This window comes from Lepidochelys olivacea (genome assembly GCF_965140295.1).
Source record: "Lepidochelys olivacea isolate rLepOli2 genome assembly, chromosome: 1".
Taxonomy (NCBI): Eukaryota; Metazoa; Chordata; order Testudines; family Cheloniidae; genus Lepidochelys; species Lepidochelys olivacea.
Window position 1 is genome coordinate 265,533,186 of NC_140411.1, and position 25,623 is coordinate 265,558,808.

Genomic DNA, 25,623 nt, shown 5'->3' on the forward strand with positions numbered 1-25,623 from the left:
ACTGGTACTGCTAGTACCCAAGGAATTATCCATGTTTCATCAAACATGCACCTTTTCTGAGCATAATGGATTCCTGAGTAGCATCCCTGCTCCAATCTACTCCTTTTATTTTTGTCTATTGTTCTAGCAGCTTATTTCTTATGAACCCATGTATTTCCCCATGCTCAATTTCATTTACTCCAACTTGAAGCGCCTGTGTTAAGAAACACAAACAGGTACTTTGCCTTTGACAGATTATGATGGTTCATGATTTTTCCTAGTTTATTGAGTGCTGCTTCCACTTCTCTAAACATCTGTCCTGTTATCCTAGCATCCTGAACACCCTTTAAATTCTCCCCTATATCCTCATTCCATTGTTTATTTAATTGTAACAGGTTTTACAATTGAACTCTCATGCTCTAATTTTCCTCCCACAATATTGTGATTCCATGCTGATGTTCCCAATGCCCCGACCCTTAGTACAGTTTCCATATCTTTTTTTTAATTTCTCTTCCCCTGACTCTTTCCCTTCTCAGGCCACCAAATTTCCTTGAATTCAATCCCATCCATTGGCTGTCTGAATTTTTACCCGACTTCTTATATCATTTGCATTTAGACGTGCAAATATTTCACATGACAGAGCTGCTGTGGTAATGTAAAATCGGATACATTCAATACTATAGGTATCACTTGTTACTGTGTGTTATTACTCATAATCTGATGTTCACAATTTATCACTAGTCCATCATCAGGTCATGGTTCCATTTCTGGACATGGTTCATTATCTTCCTTCAATTCTAGAGTAGTAGACATTGTTACTCCAGTATGTTCAGGAGTGGGAGTGGTACTCTGCAAGTCCTTAATCACATTCAGAAAAAAAGGTCAAAGTCTCAGTCACTTTCCTGGCATGGTAGTGGATTCATGGGCGGTAGTTCAATGATTTACTAATATAATTGTAATATTTCCCAACAGTGTTAACTGTGTGGTTAGGTTAGCCATTACCATCCCATTTAAACACACCACCCCACTAGGTCCCCCATTCCAAGTCCCTGCTCCTGAGAGCTGTTAGGATCTTCCACCTTGGCTGCAGTCCAGTCTGTACCAGAACATTGTAGGCTTTTTTGCATGACTACCTGGGAACCGTAAGGCTAGGGTGGTATTCTCCCCCTCATGCACTGTCCCCTCATTGTTTCTCTTCTGTATCCTGAATTCCATGGATCCCAACGTAATTCATATTATGCCTCCCATGTTAATCAACATCTGAAAAAGAAAACAATTATTCTTGCTTCCCTTTTTTTACATCAGTAGATTCCTTTCTGTCCCTCCCTCTGTACAGGTTCAGCTGTATTGCATGCAACCATCGACTCACCACCCATTTTTCATCCTTTACCTGAACCAGGTATACTGATGGACTAGCCTTATCCATTACATAGCAGGGACCCTCCAAAATGGATTTGGGAAAAGGCTTTTTCTCTGAGACATACTGTACAAGCACCTGATCTCCTACTTCATGCTCCACGCCAGAGACTTGGCCATCAAAATACCTTTTCAGTTTTCATTGGGCCTTCCCTAAATTAAGACGTTTACATTTGTAAACTGCAATTTTAATGTTATACGTTGGCTTTGAATACATTTTTCACAGCTGAGATAACTTTGGGGGTGGTGGCTCTGTTAACTGCTGTATGTTAGAAATATTCTGTATTGAGACCGCTTTGATTTCCTTATTCTTTTCTAAGTTTCATCCAGCTTCAATATAGGTACCATTGCTGCTACACTTAAACTGTTCTTTTTCTGACAGCAATATTAGTGGCTACGTTACTTTATTTTTCTATTGATCTTAGTAGATAGTCCTTCTCTCAACATGCCTTTTTTGTAAAAAAAGAGTCATCAACATTCCCTTTAATACTAACATTTTTTAACAATTTAATACTTGCACTTGTCCCGACTGTCTAACTTTTTCTCTCTGTAGTGTTCATAATCTGTACAAAACTCCATTTAACGTCACATCCCCTTCCTTAAATCACTCAGCTTCCATTTTTCATTTTGGAATAGGACATTTCCTAAGGCTTCACTAGCTTCTAAATTCTGGGATTGTAAACTTTTCACCTTTTTCCCCAGTGTGGCACAATTTTTTAGCCAATGCATTTGGAAGCTTTAAGCTTATCTCTGTGTCTTTTGTATTCATTTTTCAGCTTTACACATTTTGAAGCTGTGTCTGCAAAGCTGTACTCCAGATACAGCCTTTTAAAGACAGCTGTGTTTTGTAGTCCAAGATTGTCAATAACCACACAGATCAAGTCCACTGCCTCTTTACAGTAAAGATACGGTTACAGGGGAGGGGGTTCCTGTTCCTTAACCTAGATACACACATCCATACTCTCCTCCCCCGCCCTCAAAATTTCAAACATAAAGTAAAAACTTCAGGAACTAGTATGCACAGTTCCAGAACGTCAGTGTGTGTCACATGCTCCCTGCAGTGTAAAGAATGACTCCCTTAACTGTATACACAGTGTGTGAACTACTGATATCAACATGTTCTCATTGACGTGTGAGAAAAGGTTAGCCAAATCCACCATTTTAGGCCTTTGCTAAAATCCAATATGCTCCCAAACACTAAAATCAGGAAATACAATTAAGGCAATATCTAACACCTCTCCTCACCCCCCAAATCTTAATTCTGCCTTTTCTGAGCAATGGGCCGAGTCCCAAAGAAAATCCTGTCTTTGGTTAGTTTTAACTAAGCCTTGTAGTACACTGCGTCATGTACCACCAGACTGCTGGAATGACCCAGAGCAATAGAATCATAGAAAAGTAGGGCTGAGAGGTCATCAAGTTGAGCTAGCTCTGCACTGTGGCAGAACCAAGTAAACCTAGACCATCCTTGACAGCTGTTTGTCTATCCCGTTCTTAAAATCCTCCAATGATGGGGATTCCGCAATCTCCCTTGGAAGCCTATTCTGAATCTTAACTACCCTTATAGTTAGAAAGTTTCCTAATTTCTAATCTAAATCGCCCTGGCTTCAGATTAAGCGCATTACTTCTTGTCCTACCTTTAGTGGACATGGAGAACAATTGATCTTAATTCCTACTTTTTTTCAACATTTCTTCATAGGTCAGTGTAGTGGGGTGAGCACCCACTCCAGCCCTGAAGGGGTTGGAAAAGCCCTGCAGAGGGCTGGAGCTGGGGAAGGGAGCAAAACCCCGGCCGATTGGGGGAAGTGGAGGCAGATGTGGGCCACGCCCCAATCAGGGCCCAGCTGGCTTTATAAAGGCTGTGAGCCAGATGCTCAAAAAGACTTTCTTTCTTTCTTTCGAGGGAGAAGGGTCTGGCTGCAAGGTGCCGAGCAGGACACCTAGTTTGGCGCAGGGCTGGGGAAAGGCCAAGGGAGCCTGGGTGCTCCGGCCTAGGGAAGCCCCAGGCTGAGGGCCTGGTAAATCCTATTATGTATGAGGGTTGCAGGGGGCAGCCACGGGTAGGCAGAGGCAGCAGGTCCAAACCCAACCTTGCCGGTGATGAGTGGCTCATACTTTAGTCTGCCCCAGGGTGTGGGGGCTAGCTGGTGACTGGCAGGAGCCTATGACTGAGGCAAGGTAGGGCTAGTGGGTGGGGGGTTCCCCTGGAAGGGGGAGACCCAGAACCGTGGGGTAGTGCCAGGGGGTAGCACCCAAGACAGGGGCACCGGGGTCCTGGGAGGGACATGGGAGCCAGCAGCAAGGCGAGATGCCGGCCTGAAGAGGGCACTCTGGAGGCTGGAACGCTAATTCCTAAGGACAACCAGCAGGAGGCACTGCCGGTGAGTCTGCGCCCAGTTAGTCAGGTTTCTAAACCTTTTATTATTTTTGTTACTCTCCTCTGGTCTCTCCAGTTTGTCCACATCTTTCATAAAGTGTGTTGCCTAAAACTGAATGTAGTATTCCAGCTGAGGCCTCACCTGTGCTCAGTAAAGTGGGACAATTGTCTCCCGTGTCTTGCATGCAACACACCTGTTAATACATCCTAGAATATTGCCTTTTTCATAACTGCATCACATTGTTGACTCTCATTCAATTTGTATTCCACTCTAACTCCCAGATCATTTCTAGCAGTACTACATCCTAGACCAGAGGTGGGCAAACTACGCCCCGCGGACCACATCCGGCCCGTGGGACCATCCTGCCTGGCCCTTGAGCTCCTGGCCAGGGAGGCTAGCCCACGGCCCCTCCCTCACTGTCCCTCTTCCCCTGCAGCCACGCTGCAGCGCGGATCTTGCTCTGGGCAGAGGAGCTGTGCGCTCCTGCCGAGCAGAGTGGCAGCGTGTCCAGCTCTGGCTGGGTGGTGTGGCTGCCAGACATGCTGCTCTGAGCGGCACGGTAAGGGGGCTGGCGCCGGTGGGTTGGATAAGGGGCGGGGAGTCCCAGGGGGCGGTCAGGAGACAGGAAGCGGTTGGATGGGGCAGAGGTTTTGCAGGGGGCGTGACGGTCAGGGGATGGGGAACAAGGGTTGGATAGGCGTGGGGTCCTGGGGGGCCTGTCAGGGGTGTGGATAGGGATTGGGGGACTGGGAGCAGGGGGGTTGGATAGGAACTGGGGTCCCGGGGGGGTGGTTAGGGGACAAGGAGCAGGGGGGTTGGATAGGAAGTGGGAGGGGGCGGATAATGGTCAGGGGCCAGGCTGTTTGGGGAGGCACAGCCTTCCCTATCCAGCCCTCCATACAGTTTTGCAACCCCAATGTGGCCCTTGGGCCAAAAAGTTTGCCCACCCCTGACCTAGACAGTTAATCCCCATTTTGTAGTTGTACACTATTTTTCCTTCCTAAGGGTAGTACCTTGCACATATCGATATTGCATTTAATCTTGTTGATTTCAGACCAATTGTCCAATAGTGCATCAGAAAGGAGAGAGAAAGGGTACCTGGGCCTGTGTGAATTCCAGTGCAGATGGCAGGTGCTAGAGGTCACTGAGAATATAGAAAAGGGTTAGAAACAGGTAACGCTCACATATTCCCCAATTTTCTATACATAACTAATGGAATGTCAGATTCTGGAAGTGGTAATAAATGCCATTTTAGCACATCCTTTGGCTGAAATTAAGGCGTACTTATCACATTAACCGTCTTTATGCATGCTTTGGAAAATGGCAGTGAATGTGGGGTATAAGAAAAGTGAAAGATGTGTCAGGAAATCTGATTGGCCACATTTTGCTGCACACTGCAACTTTTTTAAAAATCTAAGGAACATTTTCAAAAGAAATAGCCCATGGTGTGAAACACTTTTTCTGGAAGATCCTCCAGCAGTGAAAATACACCAGTGATAAAAAAAAGCACATTTTGAATGTGGCTCTTATTTTAAGGAGTTTAAAAGGACCAGTATTGCTGGAAAATCTGGGATTCCAATAATTAGGTAGGATTTAGTAATGTATAAAAGTACAAAATTTCAGGAAATACTACAGAAATAAATGTATATATCTGTACTCAAAAGATTTCTGAATTTTAAAAGAAGCAGTCTGCTGCCAACGGTGAGCGGGAGGAGGGTGGGGGAGGGGAATGCTCTCCCGCTCTTCTCTTCTAAATGAGCATTGTACAGAGGTCAGTGGGGGAAGGAAAGGGAAGACCACTAGAATAGAACCGCCTCTTTGCAGTTTTCAATTAGGTCGGTTTCAGTTGTATATAAGGAGATGAGCCCACATACGGTTACATATTCACAAATAAAGCAGTTTGTATTTTTTTCATTGTGTGAAGTAGTACTGAGGTAGTTATGTCTGGACGTGGTAAAGGTGGTAAGGGACTTGGGAAGGGGGGCGCTAAACGCCATCGGAAGGTTCTTCGTGATAATATCCAAGGTATTACAAAGCCGGCTATTCGTCGTTTGGCGCGCCGTGGGGGAGTAAAACGTATTTCGGGACTGATTTACGAAGAGACGCGTGGCGTGTTGAAGGTGTTTTTAGAGAACGTGATCCGCGATGCTGTTACTTACACTGAACATGCCAAGCGTAAGACGGTCACAGCCATGGATGTGGTTTATGCTCTGAAACGCCAGGGCCGCACTCTGTACGGATTTGGTGGTTGAGTTTTTTTCCCCACGTATAATTAACAACGGCTCTTTTCAGAGCCACCCATACTTTCACAGTAAGAGCTGGATCAGTCTAATCAGCATGGGAAGGAAGATGAGCGAGGAAAAAAATACTTTGTACTGAATTTTTTTATCTAAGCAACATGTTTGTCACTCTATTAGACAAATTGTATAGATACGCCTCTGTTTCACTGCTCACTCACGTAGAGGAGCGGGGTTCAATCATGAAGGTCTGAAAACCACAAGTAAAACAGTGCCTCAGGGAACACACCGCAAACCTTAACTGGACTCCTACCTTTTGTGTTAATTCATATTTGGTTTAGAATATAGAAGTAATAGTTTTAAAGTATTGAAGGTATTTGGTTAGCAGCATTTAGCTGTAGATGGTGTTCTCAGACGCAGTCTCTGGCCAGTTCCTCCAGCAGTCGCAGAGGTACAGGAAGGTGGATTTACAAGGAAGAGTCGAGCGCATTTTCTAGAAAGCAGCATTATGGGGGCATTAAAAAAACACCTAACAATTGCTAATATTATTTTGAGATACTATATCAAATCTATTAGGAAGATGCATTTTGTAAAACAGTTAAAGAGGATTAGTGCGGGAGCCAATCATTCCTTCCGTATAAATACTGCTGTTAGGGGACTGATCTACAATAGCCATAAGATTACTGTGTAAACGCATATCGGCCTACGTCTCCGAGAAGAGAGAGAGAGAGAGGGAGGGAGGGAAGCGGGAGGAAATGTTGGCAATTTTAGAAGCAAAAATCCGTTCTCTATCTGGTTTCTGGGCGCAGTTTAAAAACAACTTCCTGCATTTGAAAAGCCCGCGCTGTGCAAGGATTAGTCAATTATAAACCTTGTGGGCGTTTGAAAAGCCCGCGCTGTGCAAGGATTGCCCAGTGACAAACCGTCCTTTTAACCCCTTCAAGGAGAGATCCCTAATCCCCTTTGCTCGGTTGGAGGAGGAGGGGGAGGTTTTGAATACTAGTTCGGTACAAAACTACGTCTCGGGGATTTTCTATTTGACTTTCCAACAGGTGTACCAGTCATTTGAAGACCTTTATTCTCGTAAATCTGACAACAATCTGTGTAAGAAAGTTGTGTGGGGAACGTGAGATGCATGTACAAATACTGACTGTTCCTGTTAAAAGTCCCGCTGTGGGAGAATGATCATTATGCATTACATCTCAATTCCCCCATTCATCTGCAGACTTATTTCTCACCCACTGGATATTTACAGATATGCTCTTGTGTGTCTTTCTGTAAACTGAGTGCACTGCTGTTATGGAATACTCACTTTAGCCAGTCTTTCTGACTACATCTATCCTTACTGTTAAATCAATAGTTGGTCCATTTATCAGTGTCCTGATTTAATTATCTCCGCAAGATAGTCTCGAAGGTAGAGGGCTAGGGTTTTGTTTAAATTAATTTATTTGATAAATTTACCTCTAAGAAACTAAATTAGAAGTAAGAGCACCTTCAATGAGTGGTCACGTCACTGAGCACCAAAGTACAAGACCCCTTACAGACATTTCTAATCTGTAAATACACAAAGAAAACTCCCTTGATATTCAGTCAGCAATAACGTGGAAAAATGGTGCCGAGCCCCCCCCCCTCTTTTTTTTAATTCGATGAGATGCAAAAGCCACCCCCTTTCCAACAGGCATATTCTGCTTCACCAATGGTCACAGTTAGATCCGCTTCCCCATTGGCTGTTCAGACAAGGCAAGTCTCCAGCCTATCACAAATCGTTTGACTCTGAAAACGGAAGCAATATAAGGGCGGCTGCTGGCTGTCCCTTGGTTTACTTTGCATTTCTTTTCCTGAGTAAAGGGTCTTAGGCAGAACGTGAATCGCAAATGTCGGGCAGAGGAAAGCAGGGAGGTAAGGTGCGGGCTAAGGCGAAGTCTCGCTCCTCGCGGGCTGGGCTGCAGTTCCCGGTGGGCCGTGTGCACCGCTTGCTTCGCAAAGGCAATTATGCGGAGCGGGTGGGCGCTGGCGCCCCGGTCTATATGGCTGCGGTGCTGGAGTATCTGACCGCTGAGATTCTGGAGCTGGCTGGCAACGCGGCGCGGGACAACAAGAAAACCAGGATCATCCCCCGTCACCTGCAGCTCGCCATCCGAAACGACGAGGAGCTCAACAAGCTGCTGGGGAAAGTCACGATCGCTCAAGGGGGTGTCCTGCCCAATATCCAGGCCGTGCTGCTGCCCAAGAAAACCGAGAGCCACAAGGCAAAGAGCAAGTAAAGCTGACTGAGAAATAAATACTTCGATTTTAAAACTAACCTAAAGGCTCTTTTCAGAGCCACCCACAAAGTCAAAAAAGGGTTTGATTATCTTCAAAAGGTGAAATCCTCCTCTCACAAAAATCAGCGTAACAAAAATCAAACAAACAAAACAATTAACTGATATCAGCGGGGACAGGATTTTGCCCTCAACCTAGCGGTGGGTTAAATTGGGATGTGTAAATTACGTCCCGTTCACACACGCACTTAAACGTACGGGAGGGGGAGAGAATAACTTTGGCTGAAGATGATGTGGAAAATTTGATGCATAACTATCATTTTTCCACGGCACAACTTGCAACAGGAAGTCAGTATTTACAGCTCTCAAGCTCCCATCCAACCTTCTCCTTTATAGGTTATTGTCAAATGTACGAGAATAGAGGTCTCATGCGTCTAGGTAACTCACTGAAGAAGTAAAAAAGGAGGGTTGGTACTGGGCAATCCTTGCGCGGGCTTTTCAAACTAGGGAAAGAATTACATTACTACTATGCCTTTTGCAGTACATACAGGAAGTAGTGTGACTTGGTTTGAAAGTCTGCAGACAAATCTCTAGTCGCTCAGAAAACCAGACCCCTTTGCCATTTCAAGGAAAGAGACTCATTCATCTAAACCGATAGGCAGATTTTATTTACTTAATGTTGAGAAGGGGCTTCTGAATTGCTTATATGAAAACAGAGTGCAGTATTTAGAAGACAATGCTGTACGTGCAGGTGTCAACTCAAAGGCTACACTGTACAAATTATTTAAGAATTTGCGGATCTTTGAAAACTATAGATCAAAATAATCAGAAGGGGTTCTGCTAAACTGTGGCATGTATTTCATTCTCTCATTTCTTATCCCTTACTGCCATCTGATGGACATTCTTTTTTAAGTTGCAGAACTTGAAAATGATATAAAAACCTGTTTTACTGTTCAATATTTACTAATAACAGCCAAGAAATAAAGACCATCATACAACAAAACAGCAGGAATAATAAATATATATTTAATCATAAATACTTAAATGCCCCATTGTTCACCTCTGTCAGTTTCACAATAGGCTTATTTTAATTTCTATTGGAATACTACTTGATTTTCCCCATGGAGAAAGGACTGGAACTTTTCAGTAGAAAATCAGTTATACAAGGTACATTTGCTATATCTGAAGTCTAATTACTGGGAAACGTTTTAATAAATATTTTCTAGTATTAGTTATTTATATAATCCCCACCCCCCTTTTACCTTGAGGGGACCCCCAGGTATCTAAATCAGGTGCAGGCCGTATAATGCTAGGTTCTGAACAAACAGATAGCAAGTGGCAGACCAGATTTTAAACATGTTTAAAATATAGTCTGACACAATTTGGAGCCTGACAAGTGGGGGGGAGGGGAGGAGTAAATAAAAACAATTTTGCTTTATTTTTAATAAATGTGCAACCTTTTGGTGTGTGTTAACCTTCACTTTACCCAAGAAATTTCAAATGTGAAACATAAGATAAATGTTTATACATCATGATTTCTGGATCTAACATATTCATTCTTGTGGACTTCCTCACTTACCTCTTTTCTCGTATGCTGCCACATTCACTGATACACAGAAAAAGGGAGGAGAGGGGTGGGGAACTGTGAGACAACTATAAATAACCTTTATGAAAAGTTACAAACTTTCAGCACAAGTGCTACTTTCTAGTTATGCACCCTCCTGTCCTAGATAATTGTAGAGCCTCAAGACATCAGTTTGAATTTCCAAGGCCATCTTCTCCATGCCTCTCAATCTTCAAACCAATCAAAATGTGACTAATGAGCAAAGTGAGGATGACCTGTGGTGTGTCTATAGGGGACTGGTCCTCATATAGGAGGACAACCTGCTACTGCTACTATTTGTTACTCAACTCAATTGTTGTGAGACACTTACACACAAATAGACCTTCCCACAAGCTGGATAACCAATTCCTCCTCTCCTTTTGGACATGTCAGCAGATGAACGCTGTCGCCTTCAAACTTCAACTCTCCAAGCCCCTCAAAATATAGTCAGTGTTCCACATATCATTTTGAAGCCTTATATATAGGACCAGTTCCTCGACCAGGCCTAACAGCGTCTGCCACCAGTCAAGATACAGGGTCATGAGGAATGCATAGTGCATGCTATTCTTGATTACAAACTGCAGCAAGGCCAATTCTATTACCTTATACACTGGGAGGGCTATCGCCCTGATGGAGGCTCCTGGGAACCTGCTGCCCATTTCCTTGTCCCTGACCTAGTAAAAACCAGTTCTACAGGGAACGTCCTGACAAGCCGGGCCCAAAGCCAATGGTAGAAAACTGAAACCAGTCAAATTATAATTAGAAATAAAATACATTTTTTTTAACAGAGATGATTAATCATTTGAACAAAATATCAAGGAGTCTGGTGGATCCTCTGAGTCTTGGTCTTCCAATGAAATATTGGATATTGCTTTGGGCTGCTCTGGAGGGAGGAGACTGATAGCTGGACCCTCAGGCAGTGGGATGCGCTCCACCCCCACTCTGGTCCTCCATCCACCAAGGTCAAGAACTGTTATGCTGTACTGGCAACAGGAGGAGAGAAGCAGACCCCAATAGCTGAGGAGGAGGAGCCAACTGCCCCCCAGGCTGGGAGGCTCACTGCTACCATATCCAAGAGGAGACGACAAGTGGTGGTGGTGGTGGTTGAGGACTCCCTTCTGAGAGGGAAAGAGGTGTACATCTGGTGGCCTGATGTGATGTCATGGGAGGTGTACTGCTTGCCTGAAGCCCACATCTGAGGTGTTATGGAAAGGTTGCTGAGTCTCATCCAGCCCTCTGATCGCTACCCCATTCTGCTTATTTACCTGGGGACTAATGGTATTGCCTGGCATGACCCTGAGATAAGCAGTGATTACTAGGCTCTGGGATCTAAGGTGAAGAAGTGAGGGATTCAAGTGGTGGTCTCATCCAGCCTGTGGTTGAAGGAAGGGGCCCAGGAAGGGGAAAAATATATCTCCTGGTATGAATGTATGGCTGTGAAGATGGTGTTGACAGGAAGACTTTGGCTTCCTGAAGCATGGGACGTTGTGCCAGGAAGAAGGATTGCTGGGAAGAGATGAGGTCCACCTGACAAGGAAGAATAATATCTTGTTTCAGAGTAGCAGCCGTGTTAGTCTGTATTCGCAAAAAGAAAAGGAGGACTTGTGGCACCTTAGAGACTAACCAATTTATTAGAGCATAAGCTTTCGTGAGCTACAGCTCACTTCCTCAGATATATCTTGGAATACCAAATCTCCTACCTGGTGAGGAGGGCTTCGAAATAAGTTCAAAGGGGCCAGGTGAAAAAAACTCACAGGTATAAAAAAAGGTGACCTTGCCAGAGAGCTGGAAAATGGAGAATTACAATAGGCTCATAGGAACAACAAGAGGAAAAATGGCTGGGGAATCTGTTCTACATCTTAGGTGTCTGTGTACAAATGCTAGGAGTATAGGGAATAAACAGGAAGAACTGGAAGTCTTAGTACACAAAGAAAATGTATGACTTCACTGGCATTGCAGAGACTTAGTGGGATACATCTCATGACTAGAATATTGGTAGAGGCAGGGCCAGGCATGGAATGATGTCATTCCAGGACTGATTGCATCGGGGGTGGGTTGGGGAGGCTGGGAGAGGCGGTGACTCCCTAAACAGCCAGACATGTCCCCATCCACATGCTGCTCTCCCCCTCCCCCTCCCCCTCCCCCAGGGTCCTGCTTCAGTTGTGCCACTGGGCTCCAGGGGGCTGGGGCTGGGGCCATGCCGCCCAACTTCCCAGGGTGGGGGAGGCTGCAACGGCACCACTGCACGCTCTCCCTCCCGGCGCGCTCTCCCTCAGGTGGAAGGGGCGGGGCTAGGAGTAGCCTCCCCCAGCCAGCAGTTCACCCATCGCCCATGTGGCACCGGCCAACTACGCCGGCCCACAGGGCCCCGCAAAGCTCGGGGCCTGGAGCAGTCACCCCGACTCGCAATCCCCTAGGGATGGCTCTGGGGTATAGTTTGTTCAGGAAGGACAGGCAGGGAAAACATGGAGGATGTGCTTCATCGCACACCAAGAAAATATACATTTGTTCTGTGGTCTAGAGCAAGGTGAAAAGGCAGACCAGAAGTGCTTAATTTCTAATGAAAGAGGTGCTGGGGCTCAGCTCCAGAAAGTTCTGGCACAAATTAAGCACTGATACATCCCCTATCCTATACACCCAAATGACCAAACCCTGCCTATTTCTCCCATTCACCAACCCATCCCACACACAGCACATGCACCCTCAGCCCCACCTATCCCCCATGCACCCCCTCATCCTGACCAGCCCTGCTTATTACCCCATGCACTCCCCAACCTACACCCCATCACAAACACTCACCCCAAACATATGCCTACGCCTTGCGTGATAGTCCAAGGCAGGGTGGGGGAGGAGTTGCTTTGGTGCAAGCTGAGCTCCTGCATCCTGGGCTGAAAGTCCTTTGGGGATGGGGATGCCACCCCCTGGCAGCGCTTCCACCAGCATCAGCATCTCCTTGGCTTCCTGGGGGGCTCCCACAGTGCTGGCAGCAAGGAGAGAGGTGAGGTGTCAGGGAGAAGGGAGGTGACCATGCAGCCAGGGGGCAATTTGGGGCAGAGGGAGCTAGGTACTGGGGCAGGAGAGAGGCTCTGGGAAGTGGACCAGGTGCTACAGGCTGGGCCATTACAGGGAAGGTAGAGCAGGTGCATGGAACAGACAGAGCAGGGTGCGCAAGATGCACCAGGCAGAGAGGTGGCTCTACACTCTGGCCAGGGGGCGCTGACCCCGCCATGGTGCCTGTGATCTCAACAGCCCCCAGCAGCAGCCAGGCTCAGCAGGAGGCACTGCCTGGTCTTCCCCCAGCAGGAGACCTGCACCAGGAGGAGGTGAGAACTGAGCCCAGTCCTGGACCCCCTTGCACAAGGGGTGGTGTGTTCTTCCCACCCAGGGGATTCCAACCGGGCAGGTGCCCCGATCCTGGCTGAGAGCAGAGTGATCTGGGTTCAGTTGTGGGGATGGAAGCCCATTTGTATTGGAGCGACGGATTAAGCGGGGTGGAAAATTAACCCTCATCCCCTGGTATTGAGAGCACTGCTTTCCCACATCCCCTTCCCCATAAATCTCTCTCATTTCTCTTTCTTAGTTGATACATTTTTGGAGAGTTTATTGTAGGATTGGCTACAAGTATTGTCTTTGGTGTAGGATCTCATAGACTTTAACACCAGAAGGGACTATCTTGATCATCTAGTCTCACCTCATGAGCACTGCAGGCCACAGAACCTCACCCACCACTCCTGTAATGGACCCCCTCACCTCTGGCTGAGTTACTGAAATCCTCAGATTATGGGTGGTGGGTATAATGGGCATGGGAAGGCTCAGCCTCCCCTGGAGTGGCTGCTGGACACCCGGTTGTGGGGTTTAGCGGGGGGAAGGTTTTGTTTTATTATGCCCCCATGCAGGTTTTGGGGTGGCTGAGAAGGTGGTATGTGCTATTCAGCTTCCCAGGTTCATCAGTAATCTCCCTAGACTCCAGAGAGATTACGGATGAACCCGGGAAACTAAATAGCAAATACGGCCTCCTCAGCTGCCCTGGAAGCTGCATGGGGCATAGCAAAAGCTTCTGCCGGAGGAGACGAGTCCAAGATGCTTTTCCCTGCAGCAATTTGGGGTCTGGGGAGGGGAGGTGTGGCATGGCTGGCTCGGGGCTCCTCTGAGCAAGTGGGGGCTTGGGACACCTCCAGGCAGGTAGGGGAGGGGGTCTCAGGCTGCCAGCCAGCCCGCCTGCCCAAGGCTTCTCCAGCTGGGGGGTGGAGGGGAGGGACTCGGGGCTCCTCCGGGTGGGGGAGGGGAGCGGGCAGAAGGGGCTGAGCTAGGGGCCAACCTTCCCAAAGTGTGCCTCCACCAGCTGCCCATGCCTAGGAGCATGATTGAAACACCTCAGGTTACAGCAAATCCACCATTTACACTAGATTAAACTGGAAAGAGACCCAGGCTGCAGAGGAAGGCAAAACATCCCCAGGGTCTCTGCCAATCTCATCTCCAGGAAAATTCCTTCCCCAACCCAAATCCGGTGATCGGTTAGATCCTTAGCATGTGGGTAAGACCCGCCAGGCAGATACCTGGGAAAGAATTCTCTGTAGAAACTCAGAGCCCTCCCCATCTACTGCCCCATCACTGGCCATTGGAGCTTTGCTGCTGCCACTTACAGATTGCTTACACGCCATAGGAGGCAGTCTCATCATCCATACCCTCCATAAACTTATCAAGCTCGGTCCTGAAGCCAGCTGTCAAGTCTGATTCCTCACTCTGGTACTTCGAGTGCAGAAGGTGGGGGCCAGCAAGGATTCTAAAAATTAACACTGGCCACTCCAGGCTTGTATTAAACTCCCAAGGTCACAGATTTTCGCTGATCTTGGATGGGTAGATGCTGCCCCCACCCAAGTGCAAAAACCCCTTTGAGAACCCAGGAAGGCACAGTTGGGAATTCCTTCCCATGGGGTACCCTCAAGCCCTTTCACCCTCCCTCCAGGGAAGAGCTGAGAAAGAAAACAAAGGAAATCAGCTGTTGCCACCAGCTAATTAAAGAACATGCACAAACTTCTTAGGACACAAAATCCAGTGCTGTTCTTAAAAAAGGTAAATTTTTTTAAACAAAAAAATACATTTAAAAACTCAGGCTATTGCTAGATTTAAAAAACCCACTTACAAAAATTAAGCATCAGGAATAACCTTCCTGCAGTCCAGGTTAAAGGTTACAAGCAAAACAAAAGCATTTGGGGTTAGCACAGAGGAGTCCACAAGACATAAAAAAATAAACCGAATCGTGTTTTCCTGGATATTTCCTGATCTACTTACATATCTGGGGGTTTCAAGTGAGTAGTTTCTAGGTATAATTTAGATGATTTTTCATACCTGGCTCCAAGCTTCTTACAGCGTAGTTCCAGCTCTGTCTCTGCTTCTCCTGGAGAACAACAACAGACAGACCAAGGGGAAGGTTTTTTTCCCTCATTTTGAAAAGTTCTAGCCTTCCCATTGGCTCTTCTAGTCAGGTGCCCACTCCCTTCCTTTTACCTATGAAGGGAGACTTTTTAACCCTTTACAGGTAAAGCAAGTTGAGAACAACTACTAAGAGGAATTTGATATCTATCTGGCTGGCTGGGTGCCCATAAAAGGGAGCCACCCCCGTCCCTTTTATTTATCACACCAGCTGTGTGTTTTACCCGCACTTCTCCAGAAACCTTCATCTAATTTCAAGTCTAAACTTGTTGATGGCCAGTTTGTATCCATTTGTTCTTGTTTCCACATTGGTAATTAACTTCAACAACTCCTCTCCCTCTTTGGTATTTATCCCTCTGATGTATTTATAGAGAACAATCATATCTCCCCTCAGCCTTCTTTTGGTTAGGCTAAACAAGCCAAGCTCTTTGAGTCTCCTCTCATAAGGTAGTTTTCCCATTCCTGGGATCTAAGGTACAATTGCCCTGAGGTAAATGATTGGTCTTTTGGGACTGGGAGTAACCCGAATCTTGTGAGTTTTGGTGGAAGGGGCCATCTATCACAAAAACAAGCTGAACTGGGTGGAAAGATAGACTTCAGTACCCAAGAAACTGTCTGTGACTCCATGGTTAGGCTGTTATAACACTTGAGGAGTTCACACTTGATTCTTGTGTAATGAAGCGGCCTTTGGCGGGACACCACTGAGAATATCAATTCAGGACAAATTGCTTAGAGCAGGGCAGTCACAGCCCAAGGCTGGGGTTCAGCCAGTGGAACTGGGGTTCCACTACTAAGGCACACCAAACCAGCCAGAGAGGACTTTGGTTTTATCCCACTGGCTAACCAGAATTCATACAAGCAATTTCCTCAGACAGTCCAGTTTCCCAGTATCACCACCAGTGCCACTCATTATGGGGATGAATGGTTATGAAAACCAATACCCCAGTAAAAGAAAAAAGATCTCCCGATCCCAAAGGACCAAGTCCCAGACTCAGGTCAATATACCAGTTAGATCTTACCCACAAATCACACTGTTACCAATCCTTTAGAATCTAAAGGTTTATTCATAAACAGAAAGAAATATAAATGAGAATTAAAATTGGTTAAATGGAATTAATTACATACAGTAATGGCAAAGGTCTTGGTTCAGGCTTGTAGCAGTGGCAGAATAAACTGCAGGCTCAAATCAACTCTCTGTAGTATAGTACATCCACAGTTTATGATGATGGGTCATTCAATCCTTTGTTTCAGAGGTAAGAAGCAGGAATGAAGACAAAATGGAGATGATGCAGCTGCCTTTTATAGTCTTTTGCCATGTGGCCTGTGCTACCTTTCTTCCAAACATAAGCTGCCCAGCACATGGCTTGAAAGCCTTAGCGTCCTCTCCATAGGCATGTCCCTGCATGCCTTGCTGAGACACAAGGTGTATCTACCTTCTCTCAATGGGTCAGTTATATAGCTGATGGTCCTTAATGGGCCATCAAGCAGGCCAGGCAGTACAGATGCCAAACTGTCTGGGGTATCACCCAGAAGCACAGCACAAGTTTGAAATACAGACAATATAAAGCCAATACTTATAACTTTATATACAAAAATGATACATGCATACAGATAGACTAATCATAACCAGCAAATCATAACCTTTCCATAGACACCTTTCTTAACCTCCTTTGTACAAGATCTGGTGCCACTACAGGACCTTGATTGCAACAATGATCTATACGGTCACAATTCATGTCAATAACGTCACAACTTGGTTAGTGAAATCTATGTATAAATCTTACATACGGTTTAGGATGTGTGCCGTGCTTCTTAACAGTCTGCTCAGAGGCTAATACTCGTACCCTGGAGTCACTCCAGACAGCTTAACAGTTGCCTTTGTGTAAAAGGACACAGCTCAGATTGGGGACCCTTGCAGTGGTAAATCTGACTCAGTTGGGGCTTAACAGTGCAAGATGCTCGCAACTCCTGCTGAGATATCTGGCCAATGTACCCCCAAAAGGTGTTTCTAGTGGTCTGACACCTCTGGTATTATCCTAGTGACCAGAAGAGGCGACTTCTGTGTGCAGGAAACACATTTTTAGACAATAGAATTTACTTCCGCAAGAGATAAGAACAGCCATGGAACCTCATTGCTTTCAGAATTAGAGGCAAAACTATTTTTTTCTCTCAATAAATTATATATATATATACACACACACACAAGGTCAAGCAACAAAACCCCTGCTTAGAATAAAAATATCAAGGGTTTTTTTAGAAGCTGATGCAGTTTTTCTTTTCACATGGACCTGACATGCAAGTTTCCCCATCTTGTTGGTAAAGATAGACCCCTCCATTTGACCATTGTAAGGGATGGTCGTCCATAAAAGCTGGATCAAAATTCTCTGGTTGTGAGGTTGACTGCTATAAGTTGTACTTACCAGCAACCTTCAGCACTATCTCAGGAATGAATCCTCAAATCCATATGCACATTTTGATTCTAAATGTTTGTGTTATTAAAATAAAAGTTGGAGGATACAGTCTGACCATTTCAAGCAATATATTATATGATATGTATTAATAGGGCAATGGTACATTGTAATCAAAGGAGCTGTGGGTGTAAGTGGATGCAGGGTTTTGACTGGATAAACCCCTTTCTAGTAAAATTAATTACTTTGGTTTTTACAAGATGAAACACATGAAATGTTTCTATAAATCATATTTCAGAGAAATGAAACAAGAATGCAAACTTTGTTTTCTCACTTAACTGTTTAGATAACTATGGTTCCTATTTCGTTCTTATTTGAAAACCACATACCTGAACTATGGAACTACTTCTCTAGTACCGTGTCTTTGCTATTGAGGGAACTCCTATTAAATGTGATCTTTCCCTTCTCTAGTACATTCCCAGTTATTTTCTTCAGGAAATGAGTCTGTCCATCTCTATGCTCAGCAAAACCATGAGTTGTAGACCCCTGTCATGGGGTGAGGAAAAAATGAGGGTTGTTAAATGCTTTCCATTCCCTTTGGAACCCACAAATGCCCGTCATGTGTAACTCCCTAGGCCCAGGGCTCTGCTGGGTTTTTCAGGTGGCTCTGAGGACAGAAGACACTCAAGTATCATGTAATGGGTGCCAAGACAGACAGAGGGTGAAACCCAGAAAGCAGCCATATTGTGTGCTAGGCTTAAGGTTGCCAATCGTCCAGAAATGTCCTGGAGTCTCCAGGAATTAAAGATTAATCTTCAAATTAAATACTATGTCATGTTATGAAACCTCCAGGAATATGTCCAACCAAAATTGGCAACCCTAGCTATGCTTCCCCCCCAGGACTGGCAGACATGTATGCCAAACCTCATGCTGCTAGATAAATAGTATAAAGGTGCACTGTGCATCTGAACCACACTTGGGTTAGGAGAGTTTGTGCAGATATCTGGATGATAGCCAATGGGAAGATGAGTACTTTAGGAGCCATACTGTAAAGGATATGAGGAACCAGAAGAGCCCTCCAAACAAATGCCCTGGCATCCAAAGGATAGCACATTCTCTTCCCCACGGCTCCCTAAAATTCATTATTTAGAAGGTTGCAGCCAAACTCTTCACCAAAGAGAGGATTATCCAGAAGCTAGATAAATTTCCTGGGTGATTTGTCCTCATCCTGTGAAGAGACTTATTATCCCTGACAGTGAGTGGTCTAACTTTCAACTTTACACTGTACATCCTGGTTTTTAATTTTGCCAATCCATTGTTCGTTTTCCTCTATAAAGTTGCATTTTGTGTCTAGTGTCTAAACTAGAGAATAATGTCATTTTTCAATTACTCCGTTTAAAAAAAAATCAAACTTCCTGAAAAGAGCTAGTCTCTTTTTGTTCTCTGGTGAGCCTTTGCTTTCTATCCTTTATGTATTGCACTAACACCAGGCTGTTAATTAAAGGCTCAGTAATGGTTTCCTGATGGTTACAAACCTATCTGGGGTTGTCGCCAAATATTTCCAATAGGGTCTGTGCTGAAGGAGATCTGTGAAGGGACACAAAATGATAATCTTCAAATTAGAATGAGAACGCATTATTAATGCAGCCTTGTTTTCTGCCCTTGTCACCAGAAGCCATTCCTGTAATCTTAGAAACAGGAACGAGGTATCAGCATTTTAATTCTTCTGATTTTCTGTGAAAGATAATAAGAAATAAACTATGCCTCTCTCATCTTGTATGTGGATTGTCTGGGATATTCCCAATTGCCCCGATATGTGGAGGAAGTTCAAAGGCCTGTAATCCAAAACAGAGCAGTAATAAAGTCAGAGTCCTCACTCAGCAGGGTATAAATTGGTTGTCTTCTCAGCAGTGCACACCCTGCAGACCTGAGGATGCTGAGCCACTTAGAGTGTAATTTTCAGCCCACTGTACAAAGCCAAAGCTAAACCAAGGATTCTGTAAACCTGCTCCCCTGATATATAATTCAGAGCAGCTCCAGAGTGAGCTTCCTTCCTTTTGTCCTTCACTATTCTTGAATAATTTCCCACTCTAAGTTTGTGGAGTGTATTCTATTCCATTACACAACGAAAAGCTAGATTAAAAGCACATTTATTAAGGTAGCAGTGCCATTCAAAAGTTAGAAAATGCAGGAATTAAGGTTGCTTGTGAACTTCAGTTCAGCCCCTCCCCCTTGTGAAAATTCGTATAATGCAGGCTCTACTGACAATCCATGATTACATACTATTTTTTGTATAGTATTGCTGCCTCACTCGCTACACAGAATGGACAATGTTCACTTAGAGCAAATGTACACTTAAAATGACACTCCAGCTGTGCTGCTGTAGTGCTTTCATGGAGCTACTCCAAGCAGACCAGAGAGAACTCTCCCATCTGCATAGTTAATCCATCCCTCTTGAGGCAGTAGCTATGTCAGCAGAAGAATCTCTTCTGCCCACCTAGTGCTGTCTACATGGGGTTGGGGGAGGGATTAGGTCCGTATAACTACATCACTCGGGAGGGGGTTTTTCACACCCCTGAGTGACATAGTTATACTTCTGTAGGTCTGTAGTGTAGACCAGACTTTAGTGTGCAACTATCCAACATTTTGTTTTCACTTCATTCTTCAGTTTGTGACTCCATGCCTTATTTCTTACACACAAGTTTTGAAGAGAGAATTATTTATTCCTCATGGGCTTTTCTATAGAGTACCTTCCTACAACATCTGACTGCTTCACAGATATTAATGAATCCCTTTTCACAAAACCCCTGTGAGGTGAGGGGACAGTATTCTCCCTATTTTACAGATAGATACAGAGGTGAGGCACAGAGAGATTAAAGACAAAAATATCCACTAATTTAGATTGGACCTGATTCCTAGGACCTGATTTTCCAAATTACTTAGCATTATACAGCATGTTATAGGTTCAAAGTACAACTCCCATTGACTTCAATTGTTTGGGCACTTTTGTAAACCAGACCCAGAGTAAGAAGTTGTATAAGAAAATGGGGAACACACAATTAGTGACAGTCTGCCATAAATGTTTGGTTTAAGTGACTTGACTAGGATCATATAGGAACTCTGTGGCAGAGTCAGGAAAGCATTCTCCCATGCAGCATCCCATTGCCTTCCCCATGAGACCTTCCTGCGATTCCCTGCCTCTTTCACTGTACACCTTCCAGTTTCTGCAACAAAAGAAGTAGGGGTTGTACAGACAACAGTCTCCCTGGGAAGGTACGTCCTGTGTCCTGAATGAGGAAGGAGACTTATGGGAAAAGGCTACCATAATGCATACTCCTGTGACCTAGGGAGGTAAATAGTATCCACACTGTGGTGGGTTTTCCATCATTAGCAATTTTTAAACCAAGATTGGCTATTTTTCTAAAAGATATGCTCTAGTACAAACAAGAATTATTTTGGGGAAGTTCTATGGCCTTTTTTATACAGGTGGTCAGACTAGAAAATCAAAATGGTCCCTTCTGGCTTAGAATCCATGAATCTACAAATAAGCTGTGTTTCTAACCCAGAGAGTGATGTTACTTGCCACATAGTGATTTCTGGTTGATTGAGAGTAAATGTGAGGTCTTCTCTCCCTCCACTGGTGAGTATCCAGTCATTGCTCATTTCTTGGGCCCAGAACTGGTGCTCAACCATTTGCAGCAGCTCCGTGAATGCCACTAACAAACTTGATTTTTTTTTCCTGCTCTATTGCACAGAAAGCTGTCCTCCAAGCAGTCATCACGTTCCCAGTTGTTGCAGTACTTCCTGCAGGTCTGCAAATACAGGAGAAATGAGTGACCTGTATTTGCAACATTCCTGAGACGAGTATAGAGCTGTGCAGGCTCCACGCTTCTGTCGGAGATGGTGGGCACCAAAAAGTGCCACACTAGCTTGTGGAATTTAGGGGGGAAAAAAGGCACAAAAATTATGGGATATGGACGGTATTATGGGAGGGACAAAGTTGCATGCTAAGATCATGACCCCAGGCTCTAGAAATCCCTAGGAGAATCGTTTCTATCCTGTCAGACACTGCAAAAATTTCCCCAAAGGCATCCTGTCAGGTGCTGGCACATTGCACACGAGGCTCCGGATTCATGGTGCACTGCACATTGATACAAGCCCTCCTGGTGAGTGCACGCAGTGCTGAAGCAAGCAGCCCAGTATTCACACACACTACTAATAATATACTAAATTCAGTGACAAAGGATTTGTGAACTTCCCAAGGAGTTTTTGGACTAAGTATGTGGATGGGTTTTGCTGAGTATTGTTTTGGGTAAGGTGGTGGGGGCGGGAGAGGAGAGAAAATATTCAAATTGACGCACAATTAAGTCCACACTTAAAATTTAGACTGACATAGCTACAGTACTCTGGGGTGTGAAACAGCCACACCTATGAATGCCATAGATTTGCTGACCTAACTGCTGGTATAGATGCAGCTAGGTCACCGGAAGAATTTTTCACCTATCTACTCTCACTCAGGGAGGTGGTGTTTCTAAAGAGAGAGAAAAAGCCCTTCCATCGCTGTAGTCTTTGTCTACGCTATGGGATTATGACAGTATCGCTACGGCACCATAGCTATGCTTCTATAGTCCCCATAGTGTAGACATGGTCTGAGAGACAGACAGACATCTGGAAGGAGCAGCTGTAAGCAGTATCTGACTCTGAAAGAAATCTGGGGAGAGTTTTTCTGAGTCAGGGGTACAAGCTGAGAAGGATGTTGTCGGTGCTCTGAGCAAAAGAAGCTGTTTTCCTGCTTGATTCCTTCTGTGTTCTGAGATGCAGGCATTTGTACATTCATTGTAAATAAACAAAACTGCATCTTCTGAGTGTCTAGTAGTTAAGAACTTGGTATAGATTGAGGAGACAAGATGGGAAGGGCTGCTGAGGTCACCCGACAAGGAGTAACTAGTCTGGTGGAAGCCAGGCTGAGACCTTTATGCTTGTAGGCTATCTACTGGTGTCAAGGCTGAGCCCATAGCTGCACAGCGACAGGCATTCAAAGTTACAAGTCGGGTGGTGACAGAACCCCTTACTGGTCTGGGTGATTGCTGAAATGTCACAACAACTTCTCTCCCTTTAACCTGGGATTGGATGACATATACCTACTATTACTTTAGAGCCCTATCCACAGCATAACCCGTGTGTCTGGGGGGGCGGGGGTACGAGAGGGGAAGGGGAGAGAGGAAAGACCTCTTATATTTCCTAAACAACCAGTGGAGTTTCAGAATAGTAAATATTTGCTCATTACTTGTTGCAGACTGGTCAGATATTATGTTTTGCATTTTTATTAATTATTTTTAAATATTATTATTATTGTACTATATTACATTCAATCTAAAATTGGGTGTCTTCACCGTTGTTTAGTAGCTGATTGTGGCCTAGTTTTCACCCAATAGAATCACAAGTAAGAGCTAATTACCATTGCAGAATTGAAAGAAAAACGATTTCCTCAATTTTTTGCAACTCTAAGGTAAATTATGAATAAATTAGCCTCCTCCCCCAACCCCTATCCGGAATTTTACATTTTATTAAAAATATATATATATATTGGGTTTGAAACTGTTCGAATGTCCCTATCACTTTTAAAAAAACAAAACAGTGAATCATCTTGTAGTAATGTTGCAGAACAGATTAAAAATCTCATTCAGTTCTTGATGCAATACAGATATGACTAAATCACACGGTTAACATTGATTTTTCCTCACTACAGAAGCCATTTTGATATAATATGTTAAAGCTAAAGAATAAAAAAAGCACTGATTGATTAGATTTTGATCTTTAATTCTCCATATGGTTTAGATTTTTATTGAAGCATTGCTTCTGACTTTCTACGAGTTTTAACAGACTATAATGAAACAAACACCCTAATAGTTCTATTTTAAATTAAAGTTCAGAACACTATCATTTAAAAAATGGCTACTGCTTTTAATGAACAGAAGTGACTTTCTTGGAATAAAATTAAGTTAAAGAGCAGTACAGTAAAATGAATTTGAACTTTACAAAATAATAATGACATCTTGTTTATCTTCTATTAAAATAGCAAAAAAGGTACATCACAGCTACTTTTATATACAATTCCTGGAACATAAACATCCTTCCTGAGGTATTTGATCAGCTCTCTGTTGTTTTCTATAATGGATTTTTTCAACAGAATTAAGTGTTTTAGGGGGTAGAATAGTTGGTTAAGAGAGCCAATTCTTAATCCTTATTCAAAGCACAAGGATGAGCTTGTGTTACTTTCTTCTTTTTGAAATCATTTTACACTGACAACATTACTTCAAATAACTGGCTTTGTACCTTGATTTGGAGAAAACCTTCTAAAGAATGAGATATAATTGTACATGTGATTTTATTGACAGTGATATGGTTTAAATTTACAACGAAAAACTAAAGTTTCTCTCTTCAGAGGTCTCTCCAACCCCAGGTCTCAGGATTTATTGGCATTTTTTTAGCTCATCTTTAGTCTCTCCTACTGGAAACTCTACTGAATGAAAATGCCCTGTTTCCCCTTCACTCAGCTAAGAAATAGGGTGATTTGGTGATAGATATTTAGCAAAAAATACCCCTTTTTAACTCCGAAGAAACACAGAGAGAGGAGAAGAGATCTGTTTGCTTTCAGTGGGGCGGGCTCTTTAATGCGCCAATCACAGAGCAGCTCCTCTCTATAAATACCAGCCGTCTGCCTTTCTCTAGTCTTAGTTTTTTTTTTCTTTTTCTGATTTTAGAAAACACGAATCACTATGTCGGAAACGGCGCCTGTCGCAGCTCCTGCTGTCTCCGGTCCTGGGGCAAAAACCTCTGCTAAAAAACCGAAGAAGGCGGCAGGAGGCTCTAAAGCCCGCAAGCCTCCAGGTCCCAGCGTGACCGAGCTGATCACCAAGGCGGTGTCCGCATCCAAGGAGCGCAAAGGGGTCTCGCTGGCCGCCCTTAAGAAGGCTTTGGCCGCCGGAGGGTACGATGTGGAAAAAAGCAACAGCCGCATCAAGCTCGGGCTCAAGAGCCTGGTGAGCAAGGGCACCTTGGTGCAGACCAAAGGTACTGGCGCATCCGGTTCTTTTAAACTCAACAAGAATCCGGATGAGACTAAGGAGAAGGCGTCCAAGAAAAAACCAGCGGCAAAGCCTAAGAAACCAGCTGCCAAAAAACCTAAAAAGGCTGCGGCCGTGAAAAAGAGCCCGAAAAAAGTCAAGAAGCCAGCAGCAGCCGCGGCCAAGAAGTCAGCCAAGAGCCCGAAAAAGGTGAAAGCTGCCGCCAAGCCTAAGAAGGCAGCCAAGAGCCCAGCTAAGGCCAAAGCAGTGAAGCCCAAGGCGGCCAAGCCCAAGCCGACGAAGCCAAAAGCAACGAAGGCTAAGAAGGCAGCGCTCAAGAAGAAGTAAAAGGGTTAGAAAGAAATTTGTCATACAGAGAAATCCAACGGCTCTTTTAAGAGCCACCCACCCTTTCCCAGAGGAGCTGAAACACCAGGTTCACCTCAGTAACCTCGTGCTGCTTTTCATGAGGCGCACAACTTTAAGAAACGAAAGTAATACAAAAGAGGGAGACATAAAGTGGTCGGTTTCGTACATTTTCCTTCTTTGCCCGCCACAAGAAACAACATGGTATCCATTCTTTAAAATGCGGGACGCTGGTTCATTTATATTTTAGAGGAGTGTATTAAAATCGATCTAGAGGATCGGCCCAAATGATTACTAGCAGCTAAACAGGTTTTCTCCCCTACCCATTTAGAAAAAAAACAAAACAAAACAACCCTGAGAGAAACGAGCTTTAACAATCATGCTTATTGTGTAAAGGGAGGGGGAGGGGAGGAAGGGGGCCATTCCTCGCACATCAGCTTCGGTTCGGACAGGATTTATTGTCTAGGAGGAGGGGAGA

The 25,623-nt window shown here is 44.6% G+C and overlaps 3 protein-coding genes and 1 long non-coding RNA gene across 4 annotated transcripts; 3 read left to right on the forward strand and 1 right to left on the reverse strand.

Moving 5' to 3' along the window:
* Window positions 1-5,674: 5,674 nt before the first annotated feature.
* LOC311514799 (histone H4) lies at window positions 5,675-6,027 on the forward strand. The gene has a single exon (XM_084617486.1). It carries the CDS (start codon window positions 5,711-5,713, stop codon window positions 6,020-6,022), a length of 312 nt encoding a protein of 103 aa, XP_084473612.1. The 5' UTR covers window positions 5,675-5,710; the 3' UTR covers window positions 6,023-6,027.
* A 1,823-nt stretch (window positions 6,028-7,850) lies between these two features.
* Window positions 7,851-8,309, forward strand: LOC311525318 (histone H2A.J). The gene has a single exon (XM_084637371.1). The coding sequence runs from the start codon at window positions 7,882-7,884 to the stop codon at window positions 8,269-8,271; it is 390 nt and encodes a 129-aa protein (XP_084493497.1). The 5' UTR covers window positions 7,851-7,881; the 3' UTR covers window positions 8,272-8,309.
* A 987-nt stretch (window positions 8,310-9,296) lies between these two features.
* Window positions 9,297-15,309, reverse strand: LOC311525325. The gene is made up of 3 exons (XR_014712758.1): window positions 15,221-15,309; window positions 12,671-12,851; window positions 9,297-11,398 (listed from the first exon to the last, which is right to left on the reverse strand). It is a non-coding gene; the product is annotated as an uncharacterized lncRNA (long non-coding RNA).
* Window positions 15,310-24,490: 9,181 nt separating this feature from the next.
* Window positions 24,491-25,396, forward strand: LOC311527928 (histone H1.01-like). The gene has a single exon (XM_084642390.1). The coding sequence runs from the start codon at window positions 24,492-24,494 to the stop codon at window positions 25,125-25,127; it is 636 nt and encodes a 211-aa protein (XP_084498516.1). The 5' UTR covers window position 24,491; the 3' UTR covers window positions 25,128-25,396.
* Window positions 25,397-25,623: the final 227 nt, after the last annotated feature.